Raw genomic sequence first — 23,992 nt, forward strand, 5'->3', positions numbered from 1 at the left:
GGTCATGTAGGAACATATTGTAGACCGGTCATGTAGGAGGAACATTGCAGACACCGACAATGTAGGAACATTGTAGACCAGTCATGTGAGGAACATATTAGACCGGTCAGGTAGGAACATTGTAGACCGGTCATGTAGAACCCTTGTAGAACTCGGGTCATGTAGGAACATTATAGACTGATCATGTAGAAACAATGTAGACCGGGGTTCATGTAGGAAGATTGCAGACCGGCCAGGCAGGAACATTGCAGACCAGTCAGGTAGGAACCTTGCAGACCGGTCATGTAGGCACACTGTAGACCGGTCCATGTAGGGCACATTGTAGACGGCAGGCCTAGGTAGAACATTGTAGACCGGTCATGTAGAACCTTGTAGACCGGTCATGTAGGAGACATTAATAGACTGATCATGTAGAAACAATGATGACCGGATCATGTAGGAACATTGTAGACCGGTCATGTAGAACCTTGTAGACCGGTCATGTAGGAACATTATAGACTGATCATGTAGAAACAATGTAGACCGGTCATGTTGGAAGATTGCAGACCGGTCAGGTAGGAACATTGCAGACCAGTCAGGTAGGAACATTGCAGACCGGTCATGTAGGCACACTGTAGACCGGCCATGTAGGCACATTGTAGACCGGTCATGTAGGAACATTGTAGACCGGTCATGTAGGCACATTGTAGGCCGTTCATGTAGGCACATTGTAGACCGGTCATGTAGGAACATTGTAGACCGGTCATGTAGGAACATTATCATGTAGGAACATTGTAGACCGGTCAGGTGGGAACATTGTAGACCGGTCATGTAGAACCTTGTAGACCGGTCAGGTAGGAACATTGTAGACCTGTCATGTAGGAACATTGTAGACCGGTCATGTAGGCACATTGTAGACCGGTCATGTAGGCACACTGTAGACCGGTCATGTAGGCACATTGTAGACCGGTCATGTAGGAACATCGAAGATCGAAGTCTGGACTTTGAGGATCCGTGTCGTAGACCAATCACGTAGGAACACTGTAGACCAGTCAGGTAGGAATGTGTGTTTTTTATCTGTATTTTAGCTCTTCCTCTTCCTGTGTGTCTTCCAGGTATTCGTGGAATACACCAACTCCAGCGACTCCAAAGAGGCTCAGCGGCTGCTAACTGGCCGCACCTTTGATGGGAAGTTTGTTGTTGCCACCTTCTACCCTCTGAGCGCCTATAAGAAAGGTTACCTGTACCAGACTGTACAGTGAAGCTCAGGAGAGGTCTTTTTCCGTTCAAACGTCTGACCCTCAGTCTTTAGTGGTTTCTTTTTAGGCTGATACAAACCAGTGTAGTTAAAGGTTCTGCATGTTGCCCTTGTCTTTTTTTCCACAGTTCATCTATTTCATGGGGAAAATGTCAGCAGGGTGGAGCTTCTGCCTCCAGTCTGTGGACTGATCAGCCTGCATCCATCCAGTGCTTTACGATCAGTGTGTCTGACTCCAAAGTGTCTGACCTGATGGTCTCCTCTTTTAAAGCATGCATCCATAATTCCCGGTCAAACACTTAATCCCACCAGCTGTGTCAGGGATGTGATCAGAATAATGTTGCATGCAAGTCTGGAGGTTTGTCTGAAATCTAAACTCCCTGTATGTCTCATCCCTGCTGACTGAAGACCTCCTGTGAGCATAAAAAGTGTTTTATTGATTATCATGTTGTTATTGCCGATTTATATGGATGATGTCAAGCATTTTGAGGAAGTGGCATGGTGCCTCTGGATGTTTTCAGCAGGACAGGTTTTGGAATTAACCACTCACTTGTGTTTTGCCATCATCTGAACATTCAAGGGCTCCCATTTCTTTTCCCGTAGCATTACGCTTTGTAGCCTTTTTATTTCTGGATTTTTCTTCTCGTGCTTCCATTCATGAAGACGTGCACAGAAACGGCACATGAACAAGTCAAAGCTTCAGAGCACATCCTGACGATGATCAAAGATGCATTAAAACGACGTTCCTGCTGTTGGGAAAAAAGTAAAAGAACCAACATCCCTATCAAAGGTAGAAAATGTCCCGTACTCTGATCTGGGGTGGGCTTGTTGCCCGTTTACCTCCAGGTTGTTGGGACTGGGGTTAAAGTGTCCAGATGCAGATTTTCAGCCGTCGCTCTACCGCTGAGAGAAGGGCAATATTTTTATAACCTGTTTAAAATCCTCCACATTGTTGCTTTAAAGGCTTCATGCTAAATCCAGACTTCTAGATTCTTCTAACTGCAGAAAAAGTGAGCTGTTCTACGATCTTCCCTGGGGTTTGGATGGGTTTTTGGTAGGTTGATGACCAGGCTGCCGGTCCAGTATCGTGGCTCTACTGTTCGGTGGAGATACAGCCACCTGGGTGACTGTGTTTGGACACAAGCTGCCTTCAGAACAGGGTGTTGCATTTAGGACATGTTACTGAATGTTTATCCTTGAAAAGAGGATTTTTGTGGACGTTTCTCATGTTGGTTTTGACTTTGTTGCACTTTCGTGTGACAGATTATTTCTACACAAGTGCCCTCAGACATTCAGTAGCTAGCCAGCTAACCAAAATGCTGCTATAACAAGAGGTTGTGCTACAACTAAATGCGTTGACAGCAAAAATCTACAGATTTAATGCAAGGTGGAGCAGAGACAGAACTCTTTATGTTCTAGTGGAGATTTGGATAGCTTTAACTACAAGATCTGCCTTGGCAGATGGGAGGGCTCTCATTATTTCTTATGCATCCAAAGTCAAGGCTGAAGCCTTTAAAACAAGCTTCCATCAGATTTATTCTCACTAAAAAATGCACCATCAATAACTATTTTTTTTACATAAAGCTGCGTATTACACGTTTAGTTTTGTTGGTCTGTCTGTCAAATAGATTTAAAAAAGTTCTGGATCAACGTGTGAAATCTTTAGATGAACACTTTCCAGTTAAGTTTGTCCGTCTGGATCTAAACACGTTTGTTGAGTTGCTGCAGTGTCTTTTACCAACGTTGGTATTCGCTCCAGTAAACTTTGAAGTGTTGCAAGGCTAAACCAGGGATACCCAAGTCCAGTCCTCAAGATCTACTATCCTGCTGTTTTTATCCTGCAGGAACTCCAGCACACCTGAATCAAACAGCTGACCTCCCTCATCCACATGTCATTCAGCTACGCAGAGGGCAACGAGCCAGTCATTTGATTCAGGCTGTTGGAAAAGGGTTGCATCTAAAAGTTGCAGGATAGCAGATCTTGAGGACCGGACTTGGGCAGCCCTGGGCCAAACCATGTGTTTCGCAATGCTAAATGCTAACCACTAGCTTAACATTTAATGCTGCTGACCATTTAGCTTAAACAAAAAGATTAATCATTAAAAGACAAAAGATTTGCTTCAGATTTTCCAGCCAACACGAGGTGCTACTAGCTTAGCTGCTTGTTGCCGTGTGACGCTGTAGGTTTTATAACCTCAACCCAACAACAAAGGTGTGTTTTAATGCTCATGATATCAGCTTTTCATTTGGTGGTACTTTTGAGTTGATGCAGAGCATAAATACAGCACTGTTGTGAGTTCACCTTGTTCACTAAGGTTTGTTATTACTGACAACTTTAGCAGGTGGAACATGGAAACATGCATGAAAAGCACAGGGTTTTTATCTGCTGTCTTTTTAAATTTATTAGATGAGAACATATCTGAAGCGTGTGTACTAAAACAAATCTTCCAATTTCTGGATAAATTCTGTGCTTCTTGCCTGTAAAAAAAAAACAACAAAAAAACAAAACAAAAATGTTCACCAGAGAAATTCTGAAAGTCCAGAATCAGAACAAAGTGAAGTATTTTTCTACACACTGTATTTCTATGTACCTGAAATGTGAATTCCAGTTTCCACTTGAGAGAAAACTGGTCTAAAATTCTGGATGTGAAACTTGAATTTGGCTCCAACACTTGACTGTTGTACGTCGGTGGTGTGAAGTCAGGATTATCTGTAGGTACATATAATCGTCCCAACATGAACATTTTCAGTCTTATCAGAATAAACTGTCTAAAATCAAATAAAAATGCTGTGGTCTTCCAAAATGTTGAGTTAGACGAGTTGAGTGTTTGTTGCTCCATCGTGGGGGTCAGTATGCTCCACGTGATTAAGAAGGTTTGTGCATCAGGTGTGAAAATGTGATCGGTTGACGCAGCAGGTTTTACCGACTCAAAGTCCAGACATTCCCTCATTTTTTGGAGGAAATGGAAAACTAAAAGCTTGTAGGAGGAAGTCAAAGCTTCCAAAGCACCACCCAGTGCACAGATGAAAACACACCAATAAATGTAAATAAAAGTAAAAATAAGAAAAAATGAAGCACAGAGTTGGGATTAGACCAATTTATCCACAGCAAGGTCTTAAGGTTTACATTTGTCATGATACAAAATTATTTAGCAGTTTCTGTACATTTTTTAATGATTTCAAAGTAAAGTTTGTTTTCTTGTGGTCAAACAGCTCCACAGCTATGCAACGAATCTTTATTAAACTTCATTTTAAACCGCTCCGGGATGATGAGGGGTACTCCACTGTTTGCTGCTCTGTACGTCATTTGAATTGAATTATAATCTACGAAATGTCAAAACTGCATTGTGTAACTGGATTTGTTGGCTTTTTTTTTTTTGCAATAAAAAGACTGAATTTCTATGCGTTTCCCTGAATCACCACACAATCCCTGACATTATGGAACAACTGATGAGTTACAAGAAATAAAACATACTTTATTTTGTAGAATAATGCAATATATTTTACGATTCCATAAGCTGCTTTACACAAAAAGATTGTATTGAAAGACGGTGAACTGCCTGCCGCCATCTACACCTTTCCTGTAGCAGTAGTTTTTGTTTAGAGCTCAGAAACACATTTTACCCCTTTAATCATTATGCTCCCATTTTTTATTATGTTAATAAATTCATCGTTGTTAAACGAATTTATGGGAAATGATTGTTCTCACGGAGGAAATAATGAAACTAGAAAACCTTTTTTTCAATCCTTTTTTTATTAAACAGCATAGAGAGTACATTAAAACTGGAATGAAACAAGACTTTGGGAGGAACATCGAGCAGAACAGATGCATGAGGAACGACTGCCTACAACAAAGATCAAAACTGGCTTAGAAACCGTTCAGATCTAAGAACCAGTTGGTGGTGCATTCTTCTTGAAGGAAAGATGATCACGGTGGTCGTGTCTATTTGGAACCATCTTTACTGTTTGTATATGGCGGCCTGCATGTTATTATTATTATAATTATTATTATTATTATTATTATTATTATTATTATTATTATCATTATTATTATTATTATTATCATTATTATTATTAGTAGTAGTAGTAGTATTATTATTTTATTATTATTATTATCATTATTATTATTATTATCATTATTATTATTATTAGTAGTAGTAGTAGTAGTATTATTTTATTATTATTATTATCATTATTTTTTATTATTATTATTATAATTATTATTTTATTATTATTATTATCATTATTATTATTAGTAGTAGTATTATTATTAGTATTATTATTATTATTATTATCATTATTTTTTATTATCATTATTATTATTATTTTATTATTATTATCATTATTATTATTTATTATTATTATTATTATAATTATAATTATTTTATTATTATTATTATTATTTTTATCATTATTATTATTATTATCATTATTATATTATTATTCTATTATTATTATTATTATTATTATTATTATCATTATTATTATTATTATTATTAGCATATTAAGTCTTTTTTTCCTTGTCGAACAAGAATTTTACCCCTTCGTTATCTTGCCTGAACTAACTTAAACCCATGCAGTTCTAAGTAGCTCCAACTATTAACTTTAGAAGAATTTAACATCGATAACATGTTGAACAAGATATATAAAAGATAAATGAAATAATATACTGAAAGTGTAAACAGAAAAAAGGAGGCTGTACCTCTATCAGTTCCTTCAGTTTGTTCTTTTAATACATTTTTAATCATCACTGGCGGTTTTTTTCCATAACGACTTCTGTGAATGTATTTGTAGCAGTTATCAGGTTGTTGATTAAAAATGTACTTTTTATTCTTTTATGGTTATAGCTGGTTGTATATCTTGGTATGAAAATGAATCTATGTTTATGGATTTCAGAAGATGATTGCCAGATAGGGTTAATATTTGGACACCTATAAACTGTAGTTTCCTTTCTCAGCCTCACAAAGGTGACAGTTGTCCACCTCTGTCTTGAATCTGTTGTTATTAATTCATTGGTGGGCTTCATTCTGTTAATGCATTTAAAGTGTATTTCTTTATATTTAGGAGGGAGTGGAAATTTTAAAAAATGTAGTTCTTATAGTGAGAATATTCGCTCCTTGGTCTCTTAAGGTAGCCACAAGTTCAGTGTTCTTTTACATTTCTCCACAGTTTTTGTCACATTATTCTGAAATGTTTGGGTTCTTTGTAATCCAGATTCCCAGGCACGAGTTTCAGTCTTACAGGAATGTTGTGTATAGAGGAGAGATCATTTATCTCAATTCAGCTTCAGAAGAAGCTTGTGAGAAGAACTCTGTTTGAAGGGCTAGTGGGATTTGATCTGAGTCTTTTAAAGAAGATAGTATCATCAGGAAGTTGATTTAATAAGTTCTGATAGTTAATATTGAGGCCTTTCACCTCAGAGTTTTAATAAGAATAGATAAAAGTTCTGAGGTTGGGATGAAAAGGAGAGGTGCTGCATCCCTGCCTTCTTCCTCTTCTGATGCTACATCTGGGTGAAGCGTCCTCTTCAAGAGAGACATTTATATCGATTGTGAAACATGGTGACCATATCTATAAAATACTTCCTGAATCGAAACGTTTTAGTGACTCAAAAATAAATTCACGTTCCACTGAGCTGAACACCTTACATCCAGGAATAAAATGAACCCCGATCACGGATTAGGTGGTTGTACTCTCTAAGGTCCAGAACCCGACGGATGTTGTTGCGACGGATCTTCATTTGAGGAATCCAGACTGGATTGTGTCAATTATATTTGATAGATTGGATTTTAGTCTTGTGGCCATAACTTTGTTCCTTCTGGTTTGTAAAAGTTTCATTATTCCTTGTTTCATAGTGGTATCAGTTCTTTTTCTGTTATTGATTCATTAATTGGTTGGAATAACGATAATCTTACTTCCGAAATTACTTCCAGAAATTTGCTGTCAGACCGCCAGGTCCTGGTGATCCTGGTGGTCCTGGCGATCCTGCTGATCAGTTCAAAGCTATTTTTTTAATGACCAAATCAAATTCTTCGATCCTCGTCACATGTTTCTTTGTAGGTTTCATCATGGAAGAAGAAGATTTTGTATTTTTTCAACAAAACTGTCTGCACTAGATATCTGAGAACTTTGAGGTATAAAGATTACTTGTAGAAATTAAATATTTCTCTTTTGATGTGGTCTGGATTAGTACTTACATGAGCACTGATTAGTAATGAAGTTTGATAGCATTATTTTCTTGTCTGCGTTTTTTTTTTTTTCTAATTTACAGAAGTATGATGTGTTTTGTTCGGGGGCTTATTGGCGTAATGGCCTCTCCATGTCCCTCATTGCCTGTTAGCTTGCGTTAGCTCGTCAGCTAGCGTAGTCATGCCTCACTACCTTCGCTTTGTTGGAGGCAGAATAGGTTTTACAGCTGTTTGTGTTTTTGTTTTATGGGTTTTTTTTTTTTTAGCAGGCTTCATGGCGAAGTGGAAAGTAGAAAGAATAAAGTGAGTTAGTGGATTTTTGGTTTTCCTTGATAAAACTTCATGATTCGTTCGCAGAGCTCAGAGTGATGCGTCTGACCTGCTCGCCATCTAACCCGGACCTACGAGACTAGAAAACCTATCCTACATCGGGACAGAATCTGGACGAGATGCAAGAATGCACACATACTCGAGGCCTTTGCTGAGGACGTCTCAGAAGGAGATTGCCTTGAGAGGGAGAGGAACAAGATTATGGCAGTATCAAAGGCATAAAATTTTAGCATCAGATGGTTTGTCACTTCATTTTTTCCCCCCTATCAACTCTCCGAAGCAACAGGTTTTTATTTCTTCTATGGCGTTCTGATGATGAGAAAATGCCAAAATCTGTTTCAGATCCTGATGACAAAAGATATTAGCTGAAAAACCACCTGATTCTACTACGTAGTGATGTATCTGATTACTGCTGTAGTCTTGCAACATCAATCTCCATCATCTATGATCTGAAACAGACTGATTACAGACTCATTACTTTTCCAGTAATAATTGTCATTTACAGACAAGAAGCATAATCAGCTAATTTGAACGTGCAATAAAATAATTTCTAAGTAGTTTCACAAGTAGTTTATGAAACCTATTCAGTTGGACTAAGTACTTCCCTATACTACATAAATAATATGAACACTTTTACTGTGTACTTTTGGAGTAATACATTGTCAAGTCGCAGGGCAGCTGCTTCAAGCAGGGAAAACCCAGACTGCCCTCTCCCCGGCCACATTGATCATCTCGTCCGGGGGGATCCCGAGGCGTTCCCAGGCCAGGCAAGAGATGTAGTCCATCCAGCGTGTCCTCCCGGTAGGAAGTGCCCGGAACACCTCACCAGGTAGGCGTCCTAACCAGATACCCGAGCCACCTCATTCTGGCTCCTCTCGATGTGGAGGAGCAGCGGCTCTACTCTGAGCCCCTCCCGGATCACGAGCTTCTCACCCTATCTCTAAGGGAGAGCCCGGCCACCCTGGGGAGAATACTCATTTTCAGCCGCTTGTATTCATGATCTTGTTCTTTCGGTCACTACCCCACAGCTCATGACCATAGGTGAGTGGTAGGAACGTAGATCGACCGGGTAAAATCGAGAGCTTTGCCTTTTGGCTCAGCTCCTTCTTCACCACGACAGACCGATGCAGAGTCCACATCACTGCAGACGCGCACCGATCCACCTGTCGATCTCCGCTCCATCCTTCCCTCACTCATGAACAAGACCCCGAGATACATGAACTCCTCCACTTGGGGCAGGACCTCATTGCCGACCCGGAGAGAGCACTCCACCCTTTTCCAGCTGAGGACCATGGTGTCGGATTTCAAGGTGCTGGTTCTCCTCCCAGCCGCTCAATACTGAGGCCACCAAACCGGATCCCCTAAACACCTCGGCCTACAAATTCTGGCCATAAAAGTTATGGCTACTTATGGAATAAATTGGTTTAATTTATTATTATTATTTTTTAATATCACTTAGACAAAATTGCATGTCATTGCTATCTGAAAGGGACTGCAAGACAAGACAGACACACAGAGAGAGAAAGAGAAATGTTATGTTGAAATTTGGAAGTCATCATTGGTAGCGGTTGCTTTTACCACAACGTTGAAAGTACATTCACATTTGAAAGACAGCGGCGGCTGGCTTGACCACAGTTTTTATTTCTTCTATGGCGTTCTGACGTGGAGAAAATGCCAAATTCAGATTACCGGTTGTCAGTCTTTTCCAGATCATGGATGATGGAGATTGATAGGAGAGACAGCAAAACGTAGTAGAGTTTTTGGCGTCAGAAGAACTGTCGACCCACTAGTGTGACCATCCTCATCAATGCCCAAAATAAGCTCCACTGGGTGGACAGAAGACAGCATCTGTTCCACTGAAAAACAGCAGTCATAACTTTTTCTCTGTAGGTGACAACTTAAAGGGGATCTAGCATGAAAAATCCACTTTTTTAGCCCTTAAATACATGTTTTTGTGCACTATTAGTGTTAATGCAGAACATTTAAATACATTCTCTCGTGATGCTGTGTATATATCTTTATCTTCTTTTGGGTCATATTTTTCAGTCTGTTTAGTTTTCTCTATTCTCTATTATGTTTTCTTATCTATTACGTCACAGTATTTGATGTGGGTCTGTTAAATAAGGTCATGGACCTCTGGGTATCCAATTTTGTGATTTTTTTTTTCTTTTTCTCAAAGCGATTTTGTAGTCCATGTTTAGTTCTGCCGAAGTTACCAGTAGACAAGGCAAAATGTTGTTGGGTATCAACCCACACAATTCCTTACATCGCCCCCCTGGCATCAGAGCCTCTTCAAAGTGCCTGGCTGGATTTAATTTTTAACAGAAATGTACCAACATCAGTGGGGAAAGTCATTTTTGTTTGCATGAAGCACTTCAAGGACGAGTGCTTCAGCAACCTCCACCAGTATTAAGATGGATTTGCAGAAAGACTGCGTCTGAATAAGGGTCACTTCCTTCTGGAAACTACGCACACAGCAAAGCGGTAAGCTCCAAATAAGGCTAAATTACGTCAAGCTTAATTTTAGACATGCATTTTGTGTGTTGATATGATGTACCGGCCGTCGTTAGTATTAGCATTGTGCCTTCTGCTTCTGTTAGTCCTAGTGTGCTAACTTTTAGCTTCCTACCTGAGGATATAACTGTATTTTTGTGCTAACTTTTAGCTTCCTACCTGAGGATATAACTGTACTGTGTGCTAACTTTTAGCTTCCTACCTGAGGATATATAACTGTACTGTGTGCTAACTTTTAGCTTCCTACCTGAGGATATAACTGTGCTGTGTGCTAACTTTTAGCTTCCTACCTGAGGATATAACTGTGCTGTGTGCTAACTTTAGCTTCCTACCTGAGGATATAACTGTACTGTGTGCTAACTTTTAGCTTCATACCTGAGGATATAACTGTACTGTGTGCTAACTTTTAGCTTCCTACCTGAGGATATAACTGTACTGTGTGCTAACTTTTAGCTTCCTACCTGAGGATATATAACTGTACTGTGTGCTAACTTTTAGCTTCCTACCTGAGGATATAACTGTGCTGTGTGCTAACTTTTAGCTTCCCTACCTGAGGATATAACTGTGCTGTGTGCTAACTTTTAGCTTCCTACCTGAGGATATAACTGTACTGTGTGCTAACGTTTTAGCTTCCTACCTGAGGATATAACTGTGCTGTGTGCTAACGTTTAGCTTCCTACCTGAGGATATAACTGTGCTGTGTGCTAACTTTTAGCTTCCTACCTGAGGATATAACTGTGCTGTGTGCTAACTTTTAGCTTCCTACCTGAGGATATAACTGTGCTGTGTGCTAACTTTTAGCTTCCTACCTGAGGATATAACTGTACTGTGTGCTAACTTTTAGCTTCCTACCTGAGGATATAACTGTACTGTTTGCTAACGTTTAGCTTCCTACCTGAGGATATAACTGTGCTGTGTGCTAACTTTTAGCTTCCTACCTGAGGATATAACTGTGCTGTGTGCTAACGTTTAGCTTTCTACCTGAGGATATAACTGTGCTGTGTGCTAACTTTTAGCTTCCTACCTGAGGATATACCTGTACTGTGTGCTAACTTTTAGCTTCCTACCTGAGGATATAACTGTGCTGTGTGCTAACTTTTAGCTTCCTACCTGAGGATATAACTATACTGTGTGCTAACTTTTAGCTTCCTACCTGAGGATATACCTGTACTGTGTGCTAACTTTTAGCTTTCTACCAGAGGATATAACTATACTGTGTACTAACTTTTAGCTTCCTACCTGAGGATATAACTGTACTGTGTGCTAACTTTTAGCTTCTACCAGAGGATATACCTGTACTGTGTGCTAACTTTTAGCTTTCTACCAGAGGATATAACTATACTGTGTACTAACTTTTAGCTTCCTACCTGAGGATATAACTGTACTGTGTGCTAACTTTTAGCTTTCTACCAGAGGATATAACTGTGCTGTGTGCTAACTTTTAGCTTTCTACCAGAGGATATAACTATACTGTGTGCTAACTTTTAGCTTCCTACCTGAGGATATAACTGTACTGTGTGCTAACTTTTAGCTTCCTACCAGAGGATATAACTATACTGTGTGCTAACTTTTAGCTTTCTACCAGAGGATATAACTATACTGTGTGCTAACTTTTAGCTTTCTACCAGAGGATATAACTATACTGTGTGCTAACTTTTAGCTTCCTACCTGAGGATATAACTGTGTGTGTGCTAACTTTTAGCTTCCTACCTGAGGATATAACTGTACTGTGTGCTAACTTTTAGCTTCCTACCTGAGGATATAACTGTACTGTGTGCTAACTTTTAGCTTCCTACCTGAGGATATAACTATACTATGTGCTAACTTTTAGCTTCCTACCTGAGGATATAACTGTACTGTGTGCTAACTTTTAGCTTCCTACCTGAGGATATAACTGTACTGTGTGCTAACTTTTAGCTTTCTACCTGAGTATATAACTGTACTGTGTGCTAACTTTCAGCTTCCTACCTGAGGATATAACTGTGCTGTGTGCTAACTTTTAGCTTCCTACCAGAGGATATAACTGTACTGTGTGCTAACTTTTAGCTTCCTACCAGAGGATATAACTGTACTGTGTGCTAACTTTTAGCTTCCTACCAGAGGATATAACTATACTATGTGCTAACTTTTTAGCTTCCTACCTGAGGATATAACTGTACTGTGTGCTAACTTTTAGCTTCCTATCTGAGGATATAACTGTGCTGTGTGCTTTGAATAAAACGATTTGGCTTTGTTTTTTGCAGTTTTTGTGTAGTGGAACACATGATCCAAATGCATTCAGTGACTTTTCTTGACGCTCGCGTTAGCTAACTCCCTAACAATGTTGAGGCCTTGTTTATCTTATTCATATTGTGGTGGTGTGGAAAAAGTAGTGTTGGGGGTGGGGGGACAACAGCTGGTAGAGATAGCATGGGATGATGAAAAATACATGGAAGTGTTTGGGGAACTTATCAGTGAGGGACGAACAGAAAGGGAGAGAGGAGGACTTGAACATATAAGGCTGGACGGACACGTTTTCCGTTCTTGACATCTCTACGGTTTTTCTACTGTCTGTGTGAATATTTCAGGCTGCAGGTTTATTGTAACTCGTGTTCTGTTTGCATTTCAGACGTTGCTGCGGCTCATTGAGCAACACTCCTCACCTGGCTGGTCCGGAGCAAAGCTGATGACTGGTGGGAAAAGGTTGTTCCCAGTTTTACAATGAGCAGTAGGTAGAGAATTTGTGTATGTCCAGGGAGACATTCAGTCCATCTGAAGCTGCACTGGAGAGGATGGACACAACACCTGCTGCAGATACTGAAGGAGCTGGATCCTGCAGCCTTGATGTTTTCCCTCCTGCATTTCCAACTAATCACAACACACCTTTTCATAATAAGCATCATGTTGTGGAAGTTGGACAGACAGAACATACATGTATACATGATGTACACATTTAAAGAGAAAACGTTCCATAGAAAATGCATCATTTGTTCTTCTTGTGTTATGTGCAAAATAAAGATCTCATCACCTGCTTTTTAGCTTTGTGTGTTTTATGGAATCTATCAGCAGAAGGTTGGAGGAGGAATCCGTCACTGGAGGGTTGGTTGTGACTGTTATATAATTATCAGAGCCTACTGACTTTTATCCATTAAATTTTTATCTAAACTGTTTAAATATTTATTAAAACTGCCTTGTCCCCTTTTGCTTTCCATGTTCCACCAATAACAGTAATAATCACCTAAATTTATTCCTAATTAACTTATATTTCACTAATTCCCAGTGCATCTCTTTTCACCCATCACTCTTGTATCTTCCCTCTTTACTCTTCATCACTTTTTTACACATACTGTTGACTTATTTGGTAACACTCATGATATCAGCTCATGTTACAGCTGCTCTACATTTACGTTCTGTAGATAATTTAGCCATTACTGTCATTTTTAAAAATATCTTTATTCAGGAGCAGCAGGCAGGAACACGGACATCCATCGGTTTGTCATTTTTCCTTCCCCAAGGTTTATTTTTATCTTTTCATTATGCAAACTGAAACTGGTTTATTTATTTTATTGTCTTGTGTCAATAAAAGTTTGTTTTTAAAGGTTTAACTTGTTTTCTTGTCCTGTCGGTGCCAGTCCCACCAGTAGGTCAGGTGAGTTTTTAGTTAAACCAGGTTGTACTCAGTGAGACTTTTTCTTTCACACTCAAAGCAAAGCGACTTTATTTGTACAGCGCAATTCAACAACATGTGATTCAAAGGGCTTTACAAAGACATTAAAAACATTAGAATATATGAAGCCTAATTTATAATAAAAAGACAATAAGGGAAGAACATAAACTAATAATGATCAAGTAAAAAAAAATCCAGCTTAAGAGAGACGGTGCAGATTTTAAATACAAATCACTGAAATGCAGCTGAGACAGAGTCTGTCTGAAGAGGATCTTCTTGTCTGCGTTGTGTCTTTGACTTTACGTCCAAACTGCTGGGACATTACAAGCTACCACACGGCTGGCTTTAATAAATTAAAGTAAGCCCTAACAAGCTGATCATTTAGTAGCAAGAAATATAGAGGCTAATGAGGAGCATCATGTTGGTTGTTGCTACCTTGTTGGTTGAGATGAATATTTCCCTCCAAAAATGTAGGAAATTATTTAATCTATTGTCAAACATGACCTGAACATCACTTAAATCAACACTAACATAATAAAGCATTCAGTGCAGCATTAATAGGTTTATTTAGTTTCCGCCCTCAGTAATCCGATCGCTGCTGTCTGTTCAGTCCAGCGGTGCAGGTTTGTTTGGAGGCTCCATGACCCACCTCACCGCTCTTCCAGCGAAGTCAACGCATGTCGCCACACACATAGGCTAATAATGTTAGATTGACAGATTTCTAATTAAGTAAAAATTTGTTCAGCTTTAATTGTTAAAAAACCTTGTGACAGAACATCGATCTGCTTCTTTGAGGAAAATAAATCTTTGAACATTTATGCACATTTATTTTACTTTATTAGCAGGTGTGTTTTTTGTCAGCTAACCAGGTTGAAATAACAGGTATCCAGTCATTTGTTAGTGCTGCAAACACCAAGTATGAAGAACGCAGTATAATCTAGGCATTGAGATAAAGATGTTCATAAGAAAGGAACGACATGCTTATTAAATGTTCCGTACTGGTTTCATCAGTAGATAAATGGATGGTAAAACATGTTATTTAAAGGCCTACAGTTATTTAATCATATAAGGGCTACGCTTTATCGTTGTGGAACTTATCTTCACCTTCAGTTTCTTGTGAAGCTACTTTTTTTACTATAGTGGAAATTGGAGCAGATTGCAAAGAAATTCTGTTAGATGTGGCCATGAAGGTGTATCATTATTATTTACTATTATTTAATACTAACCTTTATTTATAAACAGTCTCGTTTACAAGAGAGACCTGTTTAGCCAACATGCGGACACCTCCTCCCACCTCATACATTGCTGGTTGAACACAGAAAACCCTGCATACAGAATATAGAATACGTACTACTACAGAGCAGCACTAGAACTCCCATCATTAGTTTTATTAACACTGTTTAACGCTGAGGCTCAGCCCTGCGGACAGACATCTTTACATGAACAAACTCAGGGATTTATCTTCGGTAAATATTTCTGCTCAGCTGTATTAAACTGATGTTTATTTAGACTTTGACAGAATATTAATATAAAAGATTAGAGAACGGGTGGAGTCACTTCCTCGTTTTAAAATCCCTCCCTGATGGAGGTCTTGTGCCCGAAGAGACCCCGGTACAGTTCGCTGCGGGCCTCTTCGCTCATGGAGCTGTGGTCTACTGGCGCCATGAAGTTGAGCAGTTTGCTGTGGATGTGGAAGCGAACTTTGCGCCCCTTGCTGGCTTTGGTATCCACCTTCTTCTTGATCTTGCTGCGCAGCTTCTGGATGGCCAACCACTGCCTGCCCATGGCCACCTGGTCGTTGGGGTCCGCCGCACTCGTCTTGCGCTCGATCAGCTCTCTCAGTAGCTGGTGGTAGAAATCATCATCATCGAATATGTCCTCGTCCAGATCGGTCAGGTGTGCGTTTGCTTTCAGCTGCGGCTCCTCTCCCTCTGACAGGCCCTTTCCGGACGTTCCAGCTGAAGGCTCCAGTTTTCCCAGGATGCTGTACTCGGAGCGGCGGCTCTGGGTGCGCCGCAGCAGCCTCTCTCTGTCTGTCAGCACCTGCTCCACCTGGGTGAGGACGTTCCGGTCAAACGCGCCGAACCCTTTGCTGCTCTTGCCCACCGTCAGTCGGGTTTTGTCGTGCCACTTCTGCAGCGTGGCGTTGCGGTACGGCTCGAAGGCTGCAAAACGTTTGGCCATGAAGCCTGGGTACTCCGCCATTTCCAGTTTCCGTTTGGGTGCTGATCCCTCTTCCTCCTCCTCACTGCTCATCTCTTCATCTCCATCCCGAGTGGGCATCTTTCCTGCGGTGATGCTCCTCGTGTTGGAGTTCTGGTGCAGCAGCTGGTCGTGCAGCTCCAGCAGGGACCTCTGGAGAGCCTTTAGAGCCTTGTGAGTGTTCTTCAGAGCTGCTGTGAGCTCAGCTCCACCTCTCCTCCTGAACTCTGGCAGCGTCTGCGGCTGTGGAAGCTGATTGGCCGTCAACAGAACTCTCTGGATTTTGATTCTGCCTTCAAGCAGCTGGTCCCAGAGAGCCAGCTGGTTCTTCACAGCCTTCCCTTTCTCAACCTCCTCATCCACTTTGTCTTGGCTAAACGTGCAGATGGTCCCACCAGGTCCCCCGGCCTCCATCTCATCATCATCAGAGTCTTCATCGCTGCCTTCAGAGTCCTCACCACTGTCGTCGTCTACATAATTTTCACTCACACCCAGGTCATCCATGCCCTCTGTCAGCTTGTGGAAGTCTAGTTGCTGAGGAAAACTCATGTGGCTGTCCTTCAATTCTGAGGCCAGTTTAGCATCTGCTGTAGAATCGCTGCTAAACAATTCATCTTCCTCCTCCTCCTCATCATCTTCTAAACTGTTTTTGCAATCACTGTCATCGGTCTCCACATCCTCCACAGAGTCCTCAACATTACCATCCTCCTCCTCTTCATCAGATCCTTCCATGTCCATCAGCAGCTGTTTCCGGGACACTGTCTTCCCTTCATACCGGCTGTCTGTGTCTGACAGCAGGGCTGTGTTGTGTTTTCGCAGAGCTCCGAGGCCGACTCCGTCGTCGTGGTCGAAGCTCTCTATCACTCGGGCTTTTGTCGCCTCATCAGCATCATCCTCTGGATCCGCAAATTTAGGTAAAGGATTTAACAAATCTTCCAACTCTTGGGAAAACGAGCCCGCCATAGCTCAAAGTTCAACAATCACACGTGCGACTCACCCAGATCGGCTCCTCAATGAGACAGCGCAGGGTGACGCCACTAACATGCGCCACCGACAAGAAGCTGAGAGATTTCTTTCCTCAGATCTGTCTTTCAGGTAAAGCGTCTAGACGAGACAAAATTGGTGAAACGTACTACTAAAGTTTCTCTCTCTCTCTCTCTCTCTCTCTCTCTCTCTCTCTCTCTCTCTCTCTCTCTCTCTCTCTATCTATCTATCTATCTGGTCTTTGATGTTGATGTTAATGGCTGACATAATCCAGTTATTCCAGTAAAAAGCTCTCTATTTATTCATCTATCCATGTGAACTGACTAAATAGATTTTCATAAATTGTTGTAAATATTAAATTGTTTCCATTTAACTTTTCTATAAATAAATGCTGTTTTGCAGGAGACACGTCAAATATAAATTTTACAGCATCAGTTCTGGCTGTGCTGTGACCTGAAAGTCCAGTTTCAGGGCAAACTGGTAAATAGCGGCCGACCCTCTGCGCATGCGCACATCGATAGCGAGGTTGAGGCTCTGCATCGCATTTGCTAGTTTTGTTTGTTAGACTTCATCAGCCATATTTTAGAGTGATTATGTCAACAAGTGACTTCTATTTGAGATACTATGTTGGTCACAAGGGCAAATTTGGACACGAATTTTTGGAATTTGAGTTCAGACCAGACGGTAAGTACTGTTTGGCGGTAATACGGTTGAGTTAGTTTCCTCCATTGAAGCTACGGTAATTAGCAGCCGGTGGTGGCTAGCCGTGGTAGCTAGGCCGCAAGATGCTACCGCCAAATTCTCAATTTAGTTTCATTAGTTTTATCCTTCATAATTTTGTTTTCAACATTTTGGATGCATATATTTAATTTGATATAACTATATTAGCATTTTATAATCGTGTTTATAAAGATACGTCACGTGGCCGTTTTCAAACTTGTGCTTTGTTTTTAACGTTTATTACTTCATCGCAGGTAAACTGAGGTACGCAAACAACAGCAACTACAAGAATGATGTCATGATCAGGAAAGAGGTAAACCGATGTAACAAAACACCCTCATTTAGTCGAAAATATGTGTAACAATAAATATGTCAAATAACTGTTTTACAACCATGAAATTAAGAGACTTGAAATCTCCAAGTAAAAAAAACATATTGGTCATTATGAGTGTGTTAATATTTCCTATAGCATATCTATCTATCTATCTATCTATCTATACACACACACACATTAAATACATGGGTAAATAAAACTTGTATATTATCCTTTTAAAGTCTTGTTCTGTGTTTTTACTGTTTTGCTTTCTAATGATAGTATAACGGGAACAAGCTTCATCCTTTTCCCTTTTTGGACATAAAAAGTTTCTCAGATCATCTTGACATTATCGTATCTGTACTTTGATTTTCATGTTGCCCCTTGTTCCTCATTTGTTTGATAAATCTAAAATGACAGAGTTTAACTGGATCGGCAGCAGTTTGTATAAACTGGATTTTAACAGTGATGTTAATACATGTCATAAAATAAGTTTAGCTGGTGTATTTGCACCGCCTTGGTGTAGTTTTATTAGAAGTGGTTGTAGGCTGATGATCATGGTCCGGGTTAGACGAGCATCATTCAGCTCCAGACTGACGTCACGTTCACACTGGGATCTTCACCATGTCTTTGGCTGTGCTGCTTCTCGTTCCAACCAGGCATACGTACACAAAAGTGTGATGGAGGAACTGAAAAGGATCATTGATGACAGTGAAATCACCAAAGAAGATGACGCCCTGTGGCCCCCTCCGGACAGAGTTGGAAGACAGGTTTGTGAGCAGAATATTGACACACTTTGCTCCATCCTCTTCCTCTTTTACTGTTACATGCAGCATTTTAAATGAGTCATCGAGGGGCGGCACTTTAACACGTTAGTTAATTTTTTTAATTTAACTAATTTAATTCCAAACAACACAGAATGTTTATCTGTGCACGGTTTCCGGTACACCTACTAGAGCTCGGCTAAACCAGCGTTGCTAGTTTAGCTAGGTTAGAGCTATATTCAGCGAGTTCTCAGACCGTCTAGTGGCTCTGTCAAAGCGACTAGCGACAAATCTAGAGACCATTTCTGGTGATATTGGAGACTTTTGGAAACCGACATAAAGGCATGTTTACTTCTTCTCAATGAGCCCCCCCGTCCATTAGCTCCCCGCTCCGGAGACGTCCTTCTGCTTCAGGACCAGACTGATCCCGTCCTGGCTTACAGTCATGTTAATGTTACTGAAGGAGGAAACATGTAGGAAGTTAAAGTTCTGTTCGTGTTGCAGACTCTTCACCAGAGAACAGCTGTTGGTTAAAGGACTGAAAACGATGCTGTCCATCTGGTCCAGGAATATTTTCTATTTCTTTTTCTACTGTTTGGAATAGAAATGCAATTAAATCCAGACATTACTAGAGCTGAGTTTATTAATGTCTGTGTCTATTATCTGATCCAGACGGCCACTAATATCCATTTAAATAAAAAAAATGTTGCTTTTTGGGGCAAATATAAGATTAAAGTGTAATCAAGATTAATAAAAAAAGATTCATTAATTACAAAGTGAATCTTTTTAAAGTGAATCCCATCCCAGAATCATTCTGTTTTGACCATTAAGTTTATTTATATTTTTTATAAACTGCTGACTTTCGTTTATTAGTAAAAATGAAGGTTGGCTCGTGTCCGGAGTGAAATCAGTGGCGTGTTTTAGGACTTTTCACCGTTTCCTGAGACCAGGCTGGTAAAGATGTGAACCGACGCGCTTCGTTGGAACTGAAGCTGTTGCCTCCTCAGAGCTCAGGGATTGTTTAAATAAAAGAAAAGCTGGCAGGTGGCTCGGTGGTTAAATCCCGGCGTTGGCTGAACTCGTCCAGAGGACGTTTATTTCTGAACTTTGGCCTCTTCTACTCACTCAGGGTTAAATCCTGTTTTGATGGAATTTGTTTTAGTAAAAACTGAACGTTGATATTAAACATTATTTGTAGCTGAACGTTAAACGCTGCTGTGATGGTGTAAAAAACCTCGGCCTGTTTCATGCTTTGTTTCTCAGGAGTTGGAGATCGTCATCGGGGATGAGCACATTTCCTTCACAACTTCCAAAATTGGCTCTCTGATCGACGTCAACCAGTCGAAGTAAGTGCCTCGTCCAGCAGCACATGGCGTGCGTTTCGTGGCAGGACGTAACTCCAGAGCTTCTGTGTTTCAGGGATCCTGAAGGTCTTCGTGTCTTCTACTATCTGGTGCAGGACCTGAAATGTCTCGTCTTCAGTCTGATCGGCCTACACTTCAAGATCAAGCCCATCTAATCGGGATTTTGCTGTTTCATTGACTTTAACTGATGTTTGTTGTACTACCGCATTTGAACATTTGCTTTTGGTGGATTTTTTTATTTTAAATAAACAGTTAAAAAGAGTTTCCTTTGGATCTGTCGGAGCAAAGCAGACACATTTCATCTGGAATAAACAGTTTGGGTGTGAACATGTTTTTGCCTAAAGAAATTAAATAATAGTTCTGACTTTCTACCAGAAGTGTGTACGTAGGGCTGGGCGATATGACCCAAATCTTATATCTGGAAAATTTTTACCTTAATCACGATATACGATAGGGCTGCTCGATTATGGGAAAAATGATAATCACGATTATTTTGACTGAAATTGAGATCTCGATTATTTAACACGATTATAGATAAGAGGTTAGGTTGGTGACATTTGAAGTGTTTACTGTGGTAATACAGACTAGTTTCTTTCCACCAGGTCCCCATAGATATTGTTTGTCTCAGACCAGCAGCTATGTTCCGCCTGGTGTGATCTGGAAAAAAATAGTCTGGAGACATTTCGTTTTCACGTTGAAATCCTCGTCAATAAAATCTAGTGCGACATTTCTATACGGCTCTGGTGCGGCTTTACCACAGGTCCGTAGCGGTGGCAAAACATCGGACTGTCACCACGTCTTTCACACACCCTCACTACACTCATCATACAGGGAAGAAAGAGACAGTCCACTAACATGGTGGTGAGATGGCAGTGATGCCGTTTGTCCAAAGTGTTGATGAGTTTCTTAAATCCTGAATTGTTCACTGTGTTAATTGAGAAAAAAGTTCTGTTTGTTTATAACGTTCGTCTCTCTGTGACTCTGGGAGCTGGTGGATTATTTAGTTGCGACCCACAAGAATTGAACATTTTTCTATTTTTTGTGTTGCGTCGCAAGCCCCCGTGTGCACGTCTGTGTGCAGGAACGCAACATTTTACATGCACGACTGTCGCCTGTCGCTTGGCTGGAGGAGGGCAGCGATTTTCACTTCCTCGCGCAAGTTTACATAGAAAATGATGAAGAAGGAGCGACACCGCCTCCCGTGTGTCCAGGTGTCTGCAACTCGTTCTGAATAAAACTAAAGCGGTTGTGGGAGGAGTCTGCAGCTGTGGGAGGAGTCTGCAGCAAAGCGCTGCAATGACAGCTGCGCTCGATTTGAAAACAGCACAAATCGAAGGACAAAAAATAATCGGACCATTTCATTTTCATGATCATTCAAAACCCAGATCGTAATTGCGATTAAAATTCGATTAATTGCCCAGCCCTAATATACGATATATATCTCGATATATTTTTTTTTGTCAAGTAACCAAAAAGACAGCTCTAATTTACCGCCTTTAGTGCCAAATATACTTTTATTAAGGATCAACAGCACATGTGCATTAAAACAGCTGACTGAAATCACAGTACCTTTAAATTAAATTAAATGCTCCCAAAATAAAATAAAAATACTTTTTAATGACATAACAAAAATACAGCTGTGCAAAATGCAAAAGAAAAGATGCTTTTAACTCAAAACAAGCTATCTCGGTATAAACGATATTGCTTCCTTCTATATTATATCTGATAAAGTCTCGATATATTTGAAAATCTCAATATATTGCCCAGCCCTATGTGTACGTATCATAAAAGTAAATTTACTTTATTAATCCCGATTTAAGCTCTGCATTCTACCCTCTGTAGATGTACTAAAGAGCAGCAGGCTTCCATGTGTCAGTGCCCAGGCAGAAGGTGGGGTTAGGGGCCTCGCTCAGGCCCACGGTGGGTCACCTGTGTCACATCAGGGACTTCCACACAAGCTTTCTTTTTAGAACGTTGATAAACAACCTGAACCCAAATAACTTGTGATGGCATATACTGTGTAGAGCACATTGATGGATGCTGTTTAGGCTCACGTTGTTTAGCAGAGCAGGTCAACACATTTCAGAACCCATCACAGTCTGCTTATCATAATGTTCTTGGGGTTGAAGATGACACGATCTTAAGTTTTATTCCAAAATACATTCAATACAAGGCAATTTACAGGTTCTACTTCATCTTCACATTATTTTGACAAGGCAAAGCATCATCTGCTGCAGGGGTGTCAAACTCCGGTCCTGAAGGGCCGCTATCCTGCAGGTTTTAGTTGTTTCCTTGCTCCAACACACCTGAATAAAATCAAATGGATTAACCCATTAATTTCAGTCAGGTGTGTTGGATCTGGGAAACAACGAAAACCTGCAGGATACCTGCCCTCAAGGACCAGCGTTTGACACCCCTGACCTACTGCATACCTGCAGAACGTCCAACATTGTTAATAAAAATTAAAAATGGAAGTTCTGCTTTTCCTCAAGTACAGACGATGTGAATCTGAGTTAATTGAAATCCACGAATGAGGCTGTGGTTGACGCCTTCCCCAGTTAACTAAGAGGCTTCCCCTCCACAACACTGAAAATGTCCTCTAAAGACTTGTGGACACACTGTAGAAACTCATGGACGTTGCGAGCTGGATAGCTGGACACGTTGCAGCCGATCCAGTCGTCGTGGACACCGTAACCGATGCCAAACCCGTCAGGCACTACAGGGGCGAAGCCCCCCAGACTGACGGCCGGACTAGTGAGGGTGCTGGTAGAGAGGACGTTGTGGTTGATGGCGGCATAGGATGGGTCAGTGTACAGGCCATGCAGAGCTTGTCCCTTAGAGCAGGCCAGGTAGCGCAGGGCAAACAGGTGACGGTCAAATCCTTGACCTGGTGAAACCAGGAGAAGCAGCCGTTAGTGAAGGAAACACCATCTTTACACCAATTACACCGCTGAATCCTGAATCTCCATACAAAGGTTAAACTGCAGCTGAAACATGAGCTTCTGTCAGCTGAGAACCACAGCTAGCTCAACAGTGATTAGCCATTAGCGTGTCAACAGCTCAGCTAACAGGACCATTCTGTTTCAAACAGTCGTGGTTAGCGCGCTCGTGGCAGCGCTTTAGGCAGTCATGGCTTCACTCAGTCGTGGTTAGCACGCACTTGGCAGTGCTTCACTCAGTCGTGGTTAGCGCGCGCTTGGCAGTGCTTCATTCAGTCGTGGTTAACGCGCACATGGCAGTGCTTCACTCAGTCGTGGTTAGCGCACGCTTGGCAGTGCTTCATGCAGTCGTGGTTAGCGTACTCGTGGCAGCGCTTTAGGCAGTCATGGCTTCACTCAGTCGGGGTTAGCACGCACTTGGCAGTGCTTCACTCAGTCGTGGTTAACGCGCACATGGCAGTGCTTCACTCAGTCGTGGTTAGCGCGCGCTTGGCAGTGCTTCACTCAGTCGTGGTTAGTGTGCGCTTGGCAGTGCTTCATTCAGTCGTGGTTAGCGCACGCTTGGCAGTGCTTCATGCAGTCGTGGTTAACGCGCGCGGCAGCGCTTCGTGCAGTCATGGTTAGCGCGCTCATGGTAGCGCTTCACGCTGTTGTGGCGGCGCTTCACGCAGTCATGGTTAGCGCGCTCGTGGCAGCGCTTCACGCAGTCATGGTTAGCGCGCTCGTGGCAGCGCTTCACGCAGTCATGGTTAGCGCGCTTGTGATTAGCGCTTCACGCAGTCGTGGTTAGC

The 23,992-nt window shown here is 41.2% G+C and overlaps 4 protein-coding genes across 5 annotated transcripts in view; 2 read left to right on the top strand and 2 right to left on the bottom strand.

The window, feature by feature from the left end:
• The window catches only part of uhmk1 (U2AF homology motif (UHM) kinase 1), a 28,286-nt gene extending 23,649 nt beyond the window's left edge, over positions 1-4,637 (top strand). The window contains exon 9 of the mRNA XM_042007257.1: positions 1,095-4,637. Coding sequence (XP_041863191.1) covers positions 1,095-1,241 — 147 coding nt within the window. The 3' untranslated portion in view covers positions 1,242-4,637. The remainder of the gene's footprint in view (positions 1-1,094) is intronic.
• A 1,293-nt stretch (positions 4,638-5,930) lies between these two features.
• cpt2 (carnitine palmitoyltransferase 2) overlaps positions 5,931-23,992 on the bottom strand; it is a 25,554-nt gene continuing 7,492 nt past the window's right edge. Inside the window, exons 5-6 of one of the 2 annotated variants that reach the window (XR_006012674.1) lie at positions 22,433-23,149; positions 5,931-5,941 (exon numbers count right to left, since the gene is read on the bottom strand). Coding sequence is in view for 1 of the 2 variants with exons in the window: in XM_042005620.1 (XP_041861554.1) it covers positions 22,821-23,149 (329 nt within the window). In the remaining variant the exon portion in view is untranslated. Of the gene's footprint in view, positions 5,942-22,385; positions 23,150-23,992 lie in introns of those variants that run through there. The other variant, XM_042005620.1, reaches the window with a different exon arrangement.
• aatf (apoptosis antagonizing transcription factor) lies at positions 14,993-17,207 on the bottom strand. The gene has a single exon (XM_042005621.1). The coding sequence runs from the start codon at positions 17,078-17,080 to the stop codon at positions 15,482-15,484; it is 1,599 nt and encodes a 532-aa protein (XP_041861555.1). The 5' UTR covers positions 17,081-17,207; the 3' UTR covers positions 14,993-15,481.
• On the top strand, positions 17,607-20,521 carry magoh (mago homolog, exon junction complex subunit). The gene is made up of 5 exons (XM_042005622.1): positions 17,607-17,785; positions 18,076-18,134; positions 18,794-18,904; positions 20,162-20,244; positions 20,318-20,521. Exons 1-5 carry the CDS (start codon positions 17,695-17,697, stop codon positions 20,415-20,417), a joined length of 444 nt encoding a protein of 147 aa, XP_041861556.1. The 5' UTR covers positions 17,607-17,694; the 3' UTR covers positions 20,418-20,521.

The sequence above is a fragment of the Melanotaenia boesemani genome, chromosome 14 (assembly GCF_017639745.1).
Source record: "Melanotaenia boesemani isolate fMelBoe1 chromosome 14, fMelBoe1.pri, whole genome shotgun sequence".
Taxonomy (NCBI): Eukaryota; Metazoa; Chordata; class Actinopteri; order Atheriniformes; family Melanotaeniidae; genus Melanotaenia; species Melanotaenia boesemani.

Coding starts and splice junctions, on each gene's coding strand:
- aatf (XM_042005621.1), bottom strand. CDS start 17,080: ATGGCGGGCTCGTTTTCCCAAGAGTTGGAAGATTTGTTAAATCCTTTA.
- magoh (XM_042005622.1), top strand. CDS start 17,695: ATGTCAACAAGTGACTTCTATTTGAGATACTATGTTGGTCACAAGGGC. Junction 18,135..18,793: donor ATGTCATGATCAGGAAAGAG/GTAAACCGATGT, acceptor CGTTCCAACCAG/GCATACGTACACAAAAGTGT. Junction 18,905..20,161: donor CGGACAGAGTTGGAAGACAG/GTTTGTGAGCAG, acceptor TTTGTTTCTCAG/GAGTTGGAGATCGTCATCGG.